The following is a 14,935-nucleotide window of genomic DNA, read 5'->3' as shown; positions in this document are numbered from 1 at the left end:
AGTGTGTTTTCCACTGTTGCTGCTTCAGCTTTCTCAACCGTGATTACCACAAGTTTGAAAATGCTCTCTTCCATTCCGCTATGTGGCCAAGATGGCGTCCGTTGAGGGCAAAAAGTGTCCAGCATTCCACACTCAGTTTTTTGACCGCAGACATCCCAACCTCCAAAAAGTCAATAATGTCTAGTCAGGACAATAAATAAGGAAGGCCTATAGATATAAATTGTGAAAATAAAATATGTAGATTTTGGTAGTTTGGTCTTTTCATGTAGCCTATAGCCTTGGCAACTAGCCATCTAGTAGGCTATAGGCCTGAATAATATGCACATGAATTGACACTTGTTAAACTCATCTCAACATGTCTTTTGCAATCATTTAGCCCGCTATGGCAATGCTAAAGTCACTGTTACAAACAGTGCAGGGTGCAAGACTAGGTCCATCATTATGTTTTACTCTTATGAGACAAGGGTAGCCTACACTTTGAAATGGGTCTTACATTTCCCTTTTTTTGAGGCAATGACTCTGCCATGACCCTCCTGTTCCTGAACTGATTAATTAAGTTCGGGAGAAAAGAGATAAAAGCCCGCCTACACTGAAAACTGATTGGTTGATTTAGCGAAACAGGCCAATCAGGATGCTCTCGGTCTTGGATGCGCTCAGACACACACGCACCACCTCTCTCTCTCCCGTCGTGTGCGTGCTACACTCAGATGCACACGCGGTCTCGCATGCGCGCTCTTGATCGCTCACTCTAGATTCCCGGAGATTTTATCTAATTTGCGGGCGTCAGGGAGCCGCTATCAATATGCGGGAGACTCCCGGAACTTCCGGGAGACTTGGGATGTCTGTGACCGTTATGAGTGCACCATCCGGGGACTAGCAGTGCACTTTGTGTCGTTAGAATTTTCAGTGTGAACGCCCTCACACACTCAAATTAGGTTTTGTAAGTGAAAAAAGTACGCCATTTGAGACACAGTGGTAGAAATAAACACACAGATACACACATTCCTATTACACATAGTAGTGCTGGGCGGTATACCGGTTCACACCGTATACCGGTGTATATTTTCGTTATGATATGAATTTTTAATATACCGCCATACCGGTGTATTTGATTACACAACGTTTGGAACACTGCGCCGCGCGACAGTGTTTCAGACGGGACTTTTTTCACACGCACGCATGGTGCCACTGCGAGGCATAGTGAGGGTAAACACAAAACACCATAACCCGGCGGTATGACCAAAAATGTATATCACCTTTATATCACAATTTTCAAAATTCTTACGGTTTCACGGTATATGACGGTATTTTTTCTTTCATGCATAATCAGATGTTCACAGCATTTTCTACAGGTTGAGAGAGGAATTACATTACTGGACATAAACAACTGCCGGAGTTTCTAAACTGGGACCCCGCACTCACTCGGGACGCATCTTCCCCACTGTTGCCATGGACGAGACGCCGCTGCCGCCGAAGAGATAGGAGAGCCGGTGTATTAGTGAGACTGAGACGGCGTGAAAATCGACCACCGCTCCCAAGCATCCTTTTGGCCAATGTTCAGTCTTTGGACAATAAGATGTGCGAGTTGCGTGCAAGGATCTCCTTTCAGAGAGAAATTAGGGACTGTAATATCATCTGTCTCACGGAAACTTGGTTATCGGAAGATGCGCCAAACCATGCTATTTCTCCCACTGGTTTCTCTGTGTTTCGGACCGACAGGTCAAAAGAACTATCGGGTAAAGTCAGGGGTGGAGGGGTGTGTTTCATGGTTTCAACTGTGCTTGGTGTGACAGTAAGAATATCCACTCGATCAAGTCATTTTGTTCTCCAGACAGAATATCTCACCATTCTCTGCCGTCCATTCTGGTTGCCAAGAGAATTCACGGCTGTTGTAGCAACCGCAGTATACATTCAACCGCAAGCGGATGCAGAGCTCGCGCTAAAAGAACTGTACGCGATTATCAACAAAACGGAGAGCTTACATCCAGAGGCTGCTTTTATCATTGCAGGCGACTTCAACCACGCATCTCTGAGAAAGATACTACCCAAATACTTCCAGCACATAGATGTAATTTGAGGGAAGATGCATTAGGAAGGCAAAAAAAATCTTGAATGATCCTAGTCATCCCAACCATGAACTATTTGAGCTATTACCATCTGGCAAACGATATAGAAGCTTGAAAGCTCGTACCACCAGACTCCAAAGTAGTTTCTTCCACCAAGCAATTAGATTGCTGAACTCACGCTGAAGACAACAAGGCACTTTTTTTTTCCCCTACACACACACACCCTTTCATTTATTTATTTTTTGAGGAGAAAAAAAAACACAACGAATTTTACTCTATTATAAACCTATAATGAGATGTAATAAAAGAAATCTTGAATCTTGAATCTTAAATTGCTGCAGTACATTGACTAAGGATGGTCTATTGTACTGTCATGATGTAGAATAACTCCACACAAGGGGTAATGCAGTTTTGCATGGCCCCAGAAAATGATGCTGTTTACAAAGAGCCACTCATGATTCTAATGAAGAATCTAATCAGAATGCAAAGACAATTGCAGTCAAAATACAGAATTTTTACTGTGCAGATTTCACAAACATATTGTATAAAACCAATACAAAAAGTAGTGCAACTTGCAATAATTATACTTTTTTGAAAATTCTACAATTTAAAATAAAACCTCTCTGCTAATATGCTTACTCTGTCAAATAGGCCTAGCAGAAACATGCCTTATTGTTATTGTGTGGTTTACATGACGTTAGTGGTTGGCTAACGTTAACTTCATGTGGATGTGGATGTCTTGTTAGCCAGCCATGAGCTTCGGTTCGGTTCGCTAGGCAAAACATTAACAAAAAAGTTTGTTTTGGTGCACTGATGACAGTCAGGATCATTTCTAACTAGCCAGCTAGTATTGCTCAGTGCATGTCTATAACATGCTTTACTTGCTACCTAGATAATTTCAGCGAATATTCTTAAGGTGAGATGAATGATAAGAACATTAAACTTCACTGTGTTCGGTGGGTTGCTAACTACATCACCTACTAGCCAGCTAGTTACAGCTGTTGAACAATCCAGGGTTCCCGCGGATCCTTAAAAAGTCTTAAAAAGTCTTAAATACAACTTTCGGTTTTTAAGGCCTAAAAAAGTCTTAAATTGTATGGGATGTCTTGAATTTTTGAAAGGGAGGTATTAAATTTGCGTATGGGACCGCCAGCAAGTGCAAGAGCGAGTGAAATGTCTCTATCCGGTTTTTCGTGTATTTAAAACGCAATTGTTTAAGTGACTATAAGGCAACGGGAGGAAGTGTAGTGGTTACAGAGTGAAGATGTTTTCACGGGTGTGGTTAAAGGTGTGAAAACGGTAATAATATGTACAAATATGCCTGACGTTTTCGTGGTGTAGCCGTGGCCTGAGAGATATGCAGGTAGCCTACGTGAGGTAGAATGAGCGGGAGAAAGAGTTGGTAAGCCAGTTAGCGATAGGGCCATACGTTGGAATTTAGGCAGGACATAGCCTATGGATTTTAAAAGCCCTGTCCGGCGCAGCCATAAGCCGGACGCATATTTGTCCTTTTTGGAGTTGCGCTGGGCATCATGGTTTCACAAACTATGGACGTGAAGACTGCTGGTCAAATTATGCGCAGTGATTCTGTCACTCGTCTGATAATTTGCTGCGAAGGAAGGAACCACGGACTGACAGAAAAAGAAAACAAACGTTTTCGCAATCAGGAGGAAATATGTTAAGTTGATCTGTTTGCATCTTTCCAGCGTGTGTTGCTGGCCTAGCCTAGGGAAGAAAATATCTGTCTAAGTTATAATACCTGTAATATCTGTCAACAGCTTGCTTGCCAGCCTTTCCCAGTAGGCCTACTTCGCAAAAGTTGTGAAATATAGCTGCATTTTTTTTAATGTCGGCGACTGGCTACATAAAAAAAAAAAAAAAAAAAACGTGCGTTCATAATACGTGCGTGCTTGAGATGAAACCAGCAGGATCTGAGGAGGACCTGTCTCTTAATTAATTTAAAACAAGTCAATGGTTTTACAATGTTTCAGTCAAGCTTTGGTTGGTTTAGATATAGGTATGCATAGGTATGCAAAATGTAAAGTCGTGGATTAACTTTAATTTGCTGTGCTGCATATGGGACAATAGATGCACATAGTACATGATATAAAGTAGGCCTATTAAAATATTTAAATAGCTTAGTCTAACTTTGAAAAAAATATTGAAGGGAATCCAGTCCAGTGCACATGTCTTTGGCAAGTAGCCTAGGCTACTACAGACACAGGTGAAGAACAGTCAGCCTCAGCCAGTAAGCACAACCAGATATGTACAGCCAGCTTCAAAAGCAAGCAGCCCAGACCCTAAAATTGGGCATTTATAGCTTTGAAGGTAATTCACACACAATTATTTTTCTTTCGCCAAAATATATGTGGTAACTTCTGTAGACATCCAAAATGGGGTGGGGGTTAAAATTAGTAGGAAAAAAAAAACTATTGCATAAAACAGTTTTAAGTTGTTGTATGTATCTTTTTGCCGTGGTATAGTCTTAATTTTTCCATTTAGATGTCTTGAAAAGGTCTTAAAAGTCTTTAAATTTGCACTTGGAAAATGTGCAGATACCCTGACAATCTCAATAGAATTTCCGTGACAGTAAATCCCTTTCGATGCAGTATCCCTTAACGTTTTTCCTTAACTAAAGAAACAATTTAAGGTATTCTGTGCAACACCCTTAAATAAACCCCTTACCTGAGGAAAAATTAAGCCTTAAGGGTCATACTTCAGGGGAAAAACGTATGGTGTTTTGTGTTTACCCTCACTATGCCTCGCAGTGGCACCATGCGTGCGTGTGAAAAAAGTCCCGTCTGAAACACTGTCGTGCGGCGCAGCGTTCCAAACGTTGTGTAATCAAATACACCGGTATGGCGGTATATTAAAAATTCATATCATAACGAAAATATACACCGGTATACGGTGTGAACCGGTATACCGCCCAGCACTAATCAGCGTTAATGCCTTGGAGCAAAATGTTATGCTATGTTTCACCTGAGGGGGCGCTAAAATTTAAATGTTTATTTTGGTGTTCCTAAAACACCTGTAACTACATGCATGCATTCTGTGTGAATGGGACTAGGTACAATATTGGTACTTTACACACTAAATGTTCATATACTTTATGAGCTATTTCCACATAGATTTTCATGGTCCTACTAGCTACCCCACATACCATTTCAGTTGCATGAAAATGACACAAATACATGCCTTGTTTTATCCTTATGGTCATTTGTTGTGGAGACTTCAAATTGTGTGAAAACATTAATAAACTGATGTATTTGAAGAGGAAATAGTGACTGATACCAAATTATTATTATTAATATTTAATACCCTCAATATCTACTACAGACTTTAAATTGCTTACACATGCCTCTTATGAGTTGGTCTTCTACCAAAATTTGGGAAGGCTAGGGAAAATATTTGTCAAGATAGTAGTAATAATAATAATAATAATAATAATAATAATAATTATAGTCATCTCATAAAATGAAAATAAAAGTAAGAGTAAAAGTCAGTCACTCTCTCCCAGGGTGCTGAGGATGCAGTAGGCCTGCTGAGGAGGATCTCAGTGAGCGGGCAGGGGTGTAAACTTCCAGGAGGTCAGTGAGATAGCTGGGGGTATAATTGTGTAGGGCCTTGTATGCCAGGAGCAGGACTTTAAAACATATTATGTAGGCAACTGGAAGCCAGTGCAGTTGCATCAGCAATGGTGTTACATAACTAGTGGATTTGGAGCCTATAATAATCCTTGCTTCTGAATCAGTTGGAGCCGATGGAGTAGCTTATTAGGGATTCCAGACAAGATGGAATTACAGTAGTCAAGGTGAGATGTCACATACGCATTGACAAGGACTTCTGCACTCTGCTGGGTGAGTGCTGGGCGAAGCCGTGCAATGTTCCTTAGATGGAAAAAGGCATTTCGAGACATACTGTTTATGTGTGCACTAAATGAAAGTGTATTGTTCAGTATGACACCAAGGCTCAAACATGTAGTCAAAACAACGGCATACATATTTTGTGCCCATGAAAAGATATTCACATGTGTAAAATAGAGTTTTGCAGCTGTATTAAACAATTTGTGCTTGTGCACAAAAACGTTGTACTTGTGCGAAAAAAAAATTGTCTTTGAGGATATGATTTGCACATGTGTAGAACCGTTTTGTAGCTGTGGAATTAATTTGTCTGTGTGCAAAAAAAAGGCCTACCTGCAGAAATATTTTGTGCACATGTCAAAAACATTTGTCCACTGGGATTTAGTTTGAACGTTTTTCCATAATCTTTGTTTAGTGAACGCATAAAACCGTCAGTTTGTAAGCGAAATCAAGAATTACGATCTTTGAGTTTGTTTATCGTTACCTAGCAAACGAGGCTTTAAGTGTTAAAAATTATTGCAATTTCACTATGTGCAAGATGTGGCGTAGCACAGTGGTTAGAGGAGCAAGCTTTGACCTAAGGATCTTTGGTTCAAATCAAGCATCAATCATTCTGCCAGTGTTAGTTTTGGACTTTTACATTTTACATGCCAACACAAAAGGTTGTAAAAGTAGCCAAATAAGAGTTTGTTAGTGTGTGCCCTTGTAACGAAGGTATGAAAAAGAACTATAGTAATCCTATAAGATTTCTATAGTAGTGTAAAATACTTCTATGATGTTCTGTAATACCTCTATAATATCCTTAGCCGCTATAGTATTTTCTATACTAGTCATATAGTACTTCTATAGTATGTCCCAAAATACTATAGTATTCCTATAGGATTCCTATAGGATTACTATAATATTTTGTCCCAAAATACTACAAGATTCCTATAGTTGTAGACATGGTTTGAACTAAATCTGAGACGGTGCAGCAACAACCTTATCTGATTTGACACGGAATGACCCCCATACAAACAGGTCTTGTCATCCTGGTAAGAGGCAGGTATACACTGTACAAATATGTATGTGCTGCACACACACACACAAATTACCTTTTTGCTCAAAGAGGTGTTGATAAAAAGGACATCATCCAGAGTCAGTATCAGTTTGGTAGGTCCACCATCACCTCCACCGAAGAGGGGACCAATACCACCAAGTTTGTCCCTGCAGAAAACACACACACACACACACACACACACACACACACACACACACACAGACACACACACACACATTACTTCTTAAAATATTTCTAAAGTACCAGTATATTTGTGGATCATTTTTGCCATTATGTCTTTTTTCACATCTGACCATGTTTATTTATGGACCTGTGTTTAAACTTCTATGTGCTTGTGTGCATATGAGTGTACTTGTGAGAATCACACCTATTGCGGATGGCAAAAGCAATCCCTCCACCAACCAACACACACAAAAAAAGAAACAGGAAAAAGATGGTCATTCCACTTAAACCTGCAGAGACAAAGAAAGAGAGAGAAAAAGTCATATACAAATTGCGTTGGGCATACTGCACAATCCTCCACCTTGGACATAGAAGGCAGGCTTGCTAGCAAAGGTTGAAACTAAGGTGTGTTGCTGGGTCTCAGGGAGTAAAGTGTATTTACTGCACAACACTCTACTACATACATATTGAAAAAATGAATAACAAATCATTACTTTATTGACATCTGGTGCTAAAAGAGATGGTACACACCTCCGTTGCAGGCCATGTAAGGACTGAACCAACAGTAAGACTCGCTGGAGGGGGAGCTCCCAGCAAAGTGGATGGACTGGCCCATGTACTTCAGGCCACCAAAGCGAGCATTTGTGTGTGCCGCCTCCAGCATGTGTGTACGTCGAAGACGGCCACCCATCCCATTTGTGTCCAGCACCACGTAGCGGACCTGCATTCCGGCACCTTCCTGTCCACCGTACACCTGTTGGTTAAAGCCTTTGAACTCGAAGTCACCATTGCTGTTGGCCAGCGCCTCGCCTGTGACCCAGCGTCCGCCGGTATCTGAGCGTGTCTGCTCCACTGCCATGGCGATATAGTACAGGGAGTTGTAGATACTACCAAAGAGAGGGGATACCTGTGGATGCATGCACATTTAAGTGAATGTTTAGAAAATTCCAGATAATACATTTGCAATGACCACATGCACAGAAGGATGTCAGAGTGAATATTTGTCTCCACAGGCATGCAATGAATGAGTATATTTTGTCTTGTGTACACTGTAAGAAGTGTAACACTCAATATGTGTGTGTTTGCGATAGAGTGTGGAGGTACCTCTAAACCTCTAAGACACTTTCCTGTGTGTATGTGTGAGTGTGTGCTCATGTCCATCACCTGCTCTGGTGCTGTAGAAGTGCGGATCTCATATTTGGCCTGTGCATCACGGAAGGCCTCATAGAAGTTTCGATCATCCGACTCCTGCGTGATAGTGAGCACGCCGTCATAAGCCCGCCTCAGCGTGCTGTCATTGGTCAGAGCCGGGTACTCCACGTCCTGATAGGGCAGCGAGTAGAGCAGTGTGTCGTAGGGAATGAACACATAGCCACGATCCACCATGCGCATGTGCATTGCTGTGGTGAGGAGCCGTTTCTGCTCCTCTCCACCTATCAGAGCCGAGTGCATGCACATGATCACCACTGAGAAGAGGAGAAGAGCGGATGAGTGTGATGGAAGAAGAGACGGATAATGAAAGAAAATGTGAAATGTGTCGTTTTTCGGCCATAATTTCTAACTCTTTCCGAGCCTGAGAATGCGGAGATGTCGTCATGGCCTCGCCCTAGATATCACAGTATCCACCATGTTTGCAGGATACCCGCCAAAATGCATTCATTGTTTGTGTTGTTAGCAGAAGAAGTTGTTGTGATTCTGCACTACTTTAAGATGCCTGGAAGACATCTTACAGTGTGAAAAACTGCTTCCAGTGAACCATGAATTGTGTTATTTTTGTTTCCCCACATGGAAAAATATGAGGCTACACTCAATGTCTGCAAAGGTGCGACGGCACAATAAAGCTGCATAAGCAAAGTGGGAAAGATTTTAGGACCCTCAACGCTAGCCTATGTAATATTTTACATAAGCCTAACATGTGAAGTAGGCTAAAACATTTCTATGCTGATTGCTGGCGGAGGGAGACTTGTTAACTGATAATGTGATGAACTCATTACGCTCAACCCTTGATTTAGTAGCGCCACTCATAAAGGGAATAAGAAAACATGTAAGGCGTGCTCCATGGTATACCACACAGACAAAAACCCTCAAACAAACAGCGCGCAAACTTGAACAAAAATGGCGTACCACTAAATTGGACGTTTTTCGCCAAGCATAGAAAGATAGCCCTATCACCTACAGTACAAAAAAGCACTCAACGAGGCTAAGTCAACCTACTATTCCTCGCTGATCGAAGAAAACAAAAATAATACAAAATTTCTCTTTACCACAATTCCCTGACGAAGAGCCACACCGAAGTAACTGAATCTATCCCTATATGCCTAAACAGTAATGACTTCATGAACTTTTTCAATGACAAAATTTAAACAATCAGAGATAAGATTAATAACCAATCAGTCTCACCAAATATTCATACTCCATCGCTGAACGGTAGCGAAAACATAATTGAATCACAGATGAGACGAACAACGTTGAATTCATTTACACCTATGGACATATTAGACCTCACTTCCACAATTTCCTCATCAAAATCTACAACTAGTCTACTAGATCCTATTCCTACTCATCTTCTGAAAACTGCTCTCCCTTTCTTGGATAATGCTTTGCTCCAGATCATAAATAACTCACTGCTATCAGGGCATGTACCACAGTCGTTTAAGTTATCTGTTATTAAACCATCCCTCAAAAAACCCTAACAACCAGGCCAACTATAGGCCTATATCTAATCTCCCTTTTTGTCAAAAATACTAGAAAAAATAGTGTCCAAACAAATTGGTGCCTTCTTGCATATGAATAAAATCCAAGAATGATATCAGTCTGGTTTCAGAGCTCACCACAGTACTGAATCAGCCTTAGTTAAAGTTTTTAATGACCTCCTCATCGCTGCCGATAATGGACATATATCAATATTGGCCCTCCTGGACCTCAGTGCTGCCTTTGACACCATAGACCATTAAATACTACTCCACAGGCTTGGACATTTGATAGGCATCAAAGACTCAGCACTCGCTTGGTTTAGGTCATACCTTTCTAACCGCAGACAATTTGTACAGGTTCACAATAAACCGTCTACCCAGACTATGGTAAAATATGGGGTGCCCCAAGGCTCAGTACTAGGGCCCCTGTTATTTTCTCTCTATATGCTTCCCCTAGGCTCTGAAATTAGGAAACATGGCATTAAATTTCATTCTTATGCAGACGATACACAACTATACCTTTCCATAAAACCTGACGAATTAACTCCGTTAGCCAAACTTCACACATGTATAAGAGACTAATAATTTCCTGCTTTTGAACTCACAGAAGTCATGGTTTTAGGTCCTAAAAAGATGAGGGATATCGTATCCTCATCACAGGTTACATTTACTGACCTTCGATTATCCTCATCCACAAGTGTTAAAAATCTAGGAGTTACAATTGATCAAGACCTATCACTAAGTAATCACATAAAACAGATTACCAAAACTTCATTCTATAATTTAAGGAACATTTCAAAGATAAGGAAGTCTTTATCCTTACCAGACGCTGAGAAATTAATCCATGCTTTTGTCACCTCAAGGATTGATTATTGCAATGCTCTATACGCTGGCTGCAATAACACCTGTCTAAAGAGCTTACAGCTGCTCGCACACTCACTAGGACTAAAAAATGGCCTGGCATCTCTACACTGGCTGCCTGTTAAAAGTCGCATTGACTTCAAAATATTACTTCTAGCATACAAAGCCATTAATGGCCAGGCACCAGAATATATTAAAGATCTCATAGTCCCATATAACCCACCCAGACCGCTACGCAGGGTGCGATTTGTGTAAAAACCAGAGGGGGGGATGATTTTGAATAAGTTTGTAACCGCCTAGTAATGTCATGGCTAATAATACCCTAGGCCTATATTATTTTTGCCACCTTTGTAACATTTTAGTTTTAGTTTACCGTGGTGTATGACTTTAAACAGCGAGTGTGCTTGGTATGATGATCAGCTCCTCTATTGCAGGGTAGGACTACGTTTTGACAAGCATACAAATTCACCTTGTTCTTGCCCCATCTGAAATGACTTCTCTACTTTTGCTGCCTCCATCCTTTCTGTATTTGTTGTGTAAAAAACGTTGTATATTATGGCACTGAAGTCTTAGTTAGTGAATTGGCTAACAGTGTTAGTTAGTAACCAAATAGCCTACACATTGCGCTACACGCTGCGTAGGCTACGTGCATTCTCTCTCCTGCTGATTTGCGTTCAGTAGCCAAGTGCGTAATATTGCAAAAGTTGAAAAAATAAATGTGTTTATTGTAGCCTACAGAAAATAAATAGCCTATCATACTGTCAGTTAATTGCCTACAGTGCAGTGAAGAGTTTGGAGAGTAAAGTTATAGGGCAACTTGAAGTTTTATGAAAATAATTTACGAACCAGAACATAAAGACCATAAAGCTTCTATTTCTTGCAGCTGTTAAAACACCCGCTAGATAGTTTAAATACCCACCAACATATGTTTTTGCAGTACAGATTATTTCTAAAAGTTATTTGTCTACTACTGGCTGATTTATCAAACGAGTGCTTTCTCGTTCGTCCTTCGCAAACTACAGGTGTTTCGGTAGAGCCATTGAATAAGCGATGCCAAGCAATTTCTGTAACACTTTTTGTGACATTCAGCAAATATCTCCTCATTCTACGTGCAGTTGTCCTCCATCTCAGTTGCATCAGTTTTCTAATTTTGAAGGTTCTAAAACATTATTATGCTTCACTGAATCCTTCTCGTTTTCTTTCATTTGTCCAGCTAACTTTTCCATTGAACCTAGCCATTTATGATGGATTACACACTCGTCATTCTGAAATGTCCTGCACGATCAAGGCCAAATTAAGTTATCACGCAGCCACTGTGTCAGCAGCATCAGTGCTGACGGTGACGGTGCGTTTCTGATGTCAGATTATTAGGCTAGCCTACTAGACTGTTCTCACGTTGCAGCGCTTTACTTATATGAAGTAGCATTAATCAATATGAGGGGCAGAGGGGGATAAATGTTGTCCCCCCCGACGATAAAAATAATTTAGCAGAGGTAGGGATAGGAAAACCAGAGGGTGGGAAATCCTCACCATCCCCCCCTACAAATCGCACCCTGCCGCTACGATTCGACTAGCAGACACCCTCCCTATTTTTAAGTCTAGACTTAAAACATACCTCTTTACTGCCTCCCATAGTTAGGTATGGTGCAGTGTGGAACTTCACCCACCTCAGGGATTTTTGGAATGGACCACCCTGCTGAGTCCTCGTGTGACTGGTACCCCAGTCACACGTGCAATGGTGGTCACTGACCATACCTGCGCTGGTGTCGACTACCCCTCACCATGCCTTAGTTATGCTGCTATAGCATAGTGCTGTCATGGACTTTTTATGTGCCACGCCGTACAACCCCCCCCTCTCCTCTTCTCTCTCAACTCTCCCTCTCTTGCCTATTCTCACTATGATTTATAGTACCACTGATTACTTATTGACATTAACCATTTTGATTTTCAGTAATACTAACCCACTCTACATTTCTCTTTCTTCCACCTCACTTGTGAGGTATATCATCACCAGTCATCAACCATCCGTGTGCCTGGCCCTCTTCTCACCCATCCCACCTGAAGTCCCATCCTCGACTGCCCTATTACTGTCCCCCTATCTGGATTCCTGGCCCGTACAGCCCCATCACCTGCCTATGACAACTCTGCCCGGATTCCTGGCCTGTCTGCCGACCCACCACCTGCCCCCTGACAACTCCCTTTCCCTGGACAATTCCAATGATTTTCCCTGGACAATTCCAACTATTTGCACTTTCTCTCACTAAATCATGACTAATGCATTATCATACCGGATACGTAATCATCCCACCTCTTGTAACTTTCACCTCAGGTGCTTTAAACACCATGTCCTATTCTCCACACCTGACATATGCATTTGTCATGTATACAGACCTTACTGTCCGTATTGACCCTAGGCAGATGGGTCAAACACCCATAATCCTCTGCGTTGACATGCATCTGAGCAGCGCCCCTACTGAAACAGAAGCGTGCAGTTAAAAGCGGAAGCACTCAGATGGATCGCGGTGATGTGCACGTTCACACTAGCTAGTCTGTTACAAAGTAGAGTCCGAAAATGCTAGGGAGGCCTCCACCCTCATCTTCGTAGAACCTGACTCACAAGTAAGCATTCTATCAAGGAAGCATGCTCGACTTTGGGAAATATCCTATAGGAGAGTAACCTTCTTCTTCTGTGATTTTCTTTAGCAGTTTGCAAACAGAGTGAATTACCACCATCTGCTGGACTGAGGTGTGATGGCAAGTGTACCCAGAGCAATCACGTTCAACTTCTATCTCAGCTGTGTGTTGAAGTCCAAAACTTCCGTTTTAAGTAGTACGGTTCTAAAGCGCAGCTCAGCTAGCGCAATTCTAACTAACAGAGCAATATGCCCCATAACTCTAATGACAGCAGGAGAATACAAAAAAGACTAAGGCAATGATACAAAAATGTATCCCGCATCACTTACCTTTGACCGCGTCCGTCTCTCGGATGGCATTCAGGGCTCTCCGCGGTCCCTCATCGTCTGCCTCCATGGTGGCCACCACGCTGACAGGCAGGCCAAGTGCACGCAGGGCAGAGGCCAGCTCCTGCCCAGTGGCCTCCCATAGGTCCGTCTGGGCACTGATCACGCCCACGTGGGCCCAACGGAAGAAGCGGAAGACCTGGAAAAGCACGTGTGCTGAGAGTGGTAGCGGGCGGCCAAAAGTGGTAAAGGCACCCCGCGGCCTCATGGGCCCGTTGTATGAATTGTCATCAACAGGCTCGTGCGTGCCAGGGTCCAGGCAGCCGGGTGAGAGCAAGCCAGCATGCCAGTTCTTAGTCAGCAGCGCGGCCGCTGAGCACACGATTGGGTTGAACGGGCCATAGTAGGCATGGCCGTAGCCTTTGAGCTCAGCAAATCGGGCGAGGGCGCGCGATGACCGGCAGTCCTCACTGACCAGTGTGTAGTCGTACCAGTAGCCACTGTTGATCCGGGGGTCCTTGTTGATGCGCACCATGGCTAGCCGAGCGGCCAGGTCGGGCAGGGCCTTGGCAAACATTGGATCGCACGTCCAGGGACCCACCAGCGCTACTTTGAAGGTCGTGCCCCACGCCTCTGCCGGCAACAACACCGCTGTGGCCACCCACAGCCACACCCATAGCCAGCTGAACATCGTCCGCAGGATGGGTAGCTGGTGTGTGTGTGAGTGGGTGTCTGCCATGTGAGATTGTGTGTGTAAGAGTGAGATGTGTCTTTTTGTCCGCTTTGAGCTGGCGTCCATGGCAGGACACTGGAGGAGGGAGGGTGTGTGTGTCTTTGTGTGTGCGCACAGATATGAAGCTACAGCAGATTGGCTCCAAATGATAGCACCATGGTCAGCGGGGGGTGGGGGGGGGGGGGTGGGGGTGGGGGCTGAGAGAGGAGAGTGAAAATAAATGTGAATTTTGTTACATTTAGTTTTTCAAAATTAGTTGCAACATTATTATCCATCATTCAAGAAAAACAGATTGATAAATAGAGAGAGAGGGAGAGAAAGAAAGAAAGAAAGCATATTGATGTTTCCATTATACTGTCCTCCAAGCATTCTCTATTTTGTAAACTTTTGTTTCTGAGGGGTACTCCATCAACCTTGAGCGCTGCTAATGAAGGCAGCGCTTAACAAAAATAGCCTGGCTTGAACTAGCGTAGACTTTCACTTGGGGCTGAAGCTGTTCCATTAACTGAAGTTAGCCGCATCTTGGCCTCGTTTATT

The 14,935-nt window shown here is 42.7% G+C and overlaps 1 protein-coding gene across 1 annotated transcript in view; it reads right to left on the bottom strand.

Moving 5' to 3' along the window:
• LOC143127127 (retinal guanylyl cyclase 2-like) overlaps window positions 1-14,356 on the bottom strand; it is a 60,489-nt gene extending 46,133 nt beyond the window's left edge. Inside the window, exons 1-5 of the mRNA XM_076288432.1 lie at window positions 13,669-14,356; window positions 8,316-8,617; window positions 7,683-8,058; window positions 7,357-7,441; window positions 7,024-7,135 (exon numbers count right to left, since the gene is read on the bottom strand). Of these exons, the coding sequence (XP_076144547.1) occupies window positions 7,024-7,135; window positions 7,357-7,441; window positions 7,683-8,058; window positions 8,316-8,617; window positions 13,669-14,356 (1,563 nt within the window). The remainder of the gene's footprint in view (window positions 1-7,023; window positions 7,136-7,356; window positions 7,442-7,682; window positions 8,059-8,315; window positions 8,618-13,668) is intronic.
• Window positions 14,357-14,935: the final 579 nt, after the last annotated feature.

This window comes from Alosa pseudoharengus, unplaced genomic scaffold (genome assembly GCF_046254945.1).
Source record: "Alosa pseudoharengus isolate Yale_2024_CS ecotype anadromous, Long Island Sound unplaced genomic scaffold, YU_APseudo_1.1 YU_APseudo_1.1_scf_17, whole genome shotgun sequence".
Classification (NCBI taxonomy): Eukaryota; Metazoa; Chordata; class Actinopteri; order Clupeiformes; family Clupeidae; genus Alosa; species Alosa pseudoharengus.
Note: the sequence above shows the minus strand (reverse complement) of the source record. Positions and strands in the feature narration are given on the sequence as shown.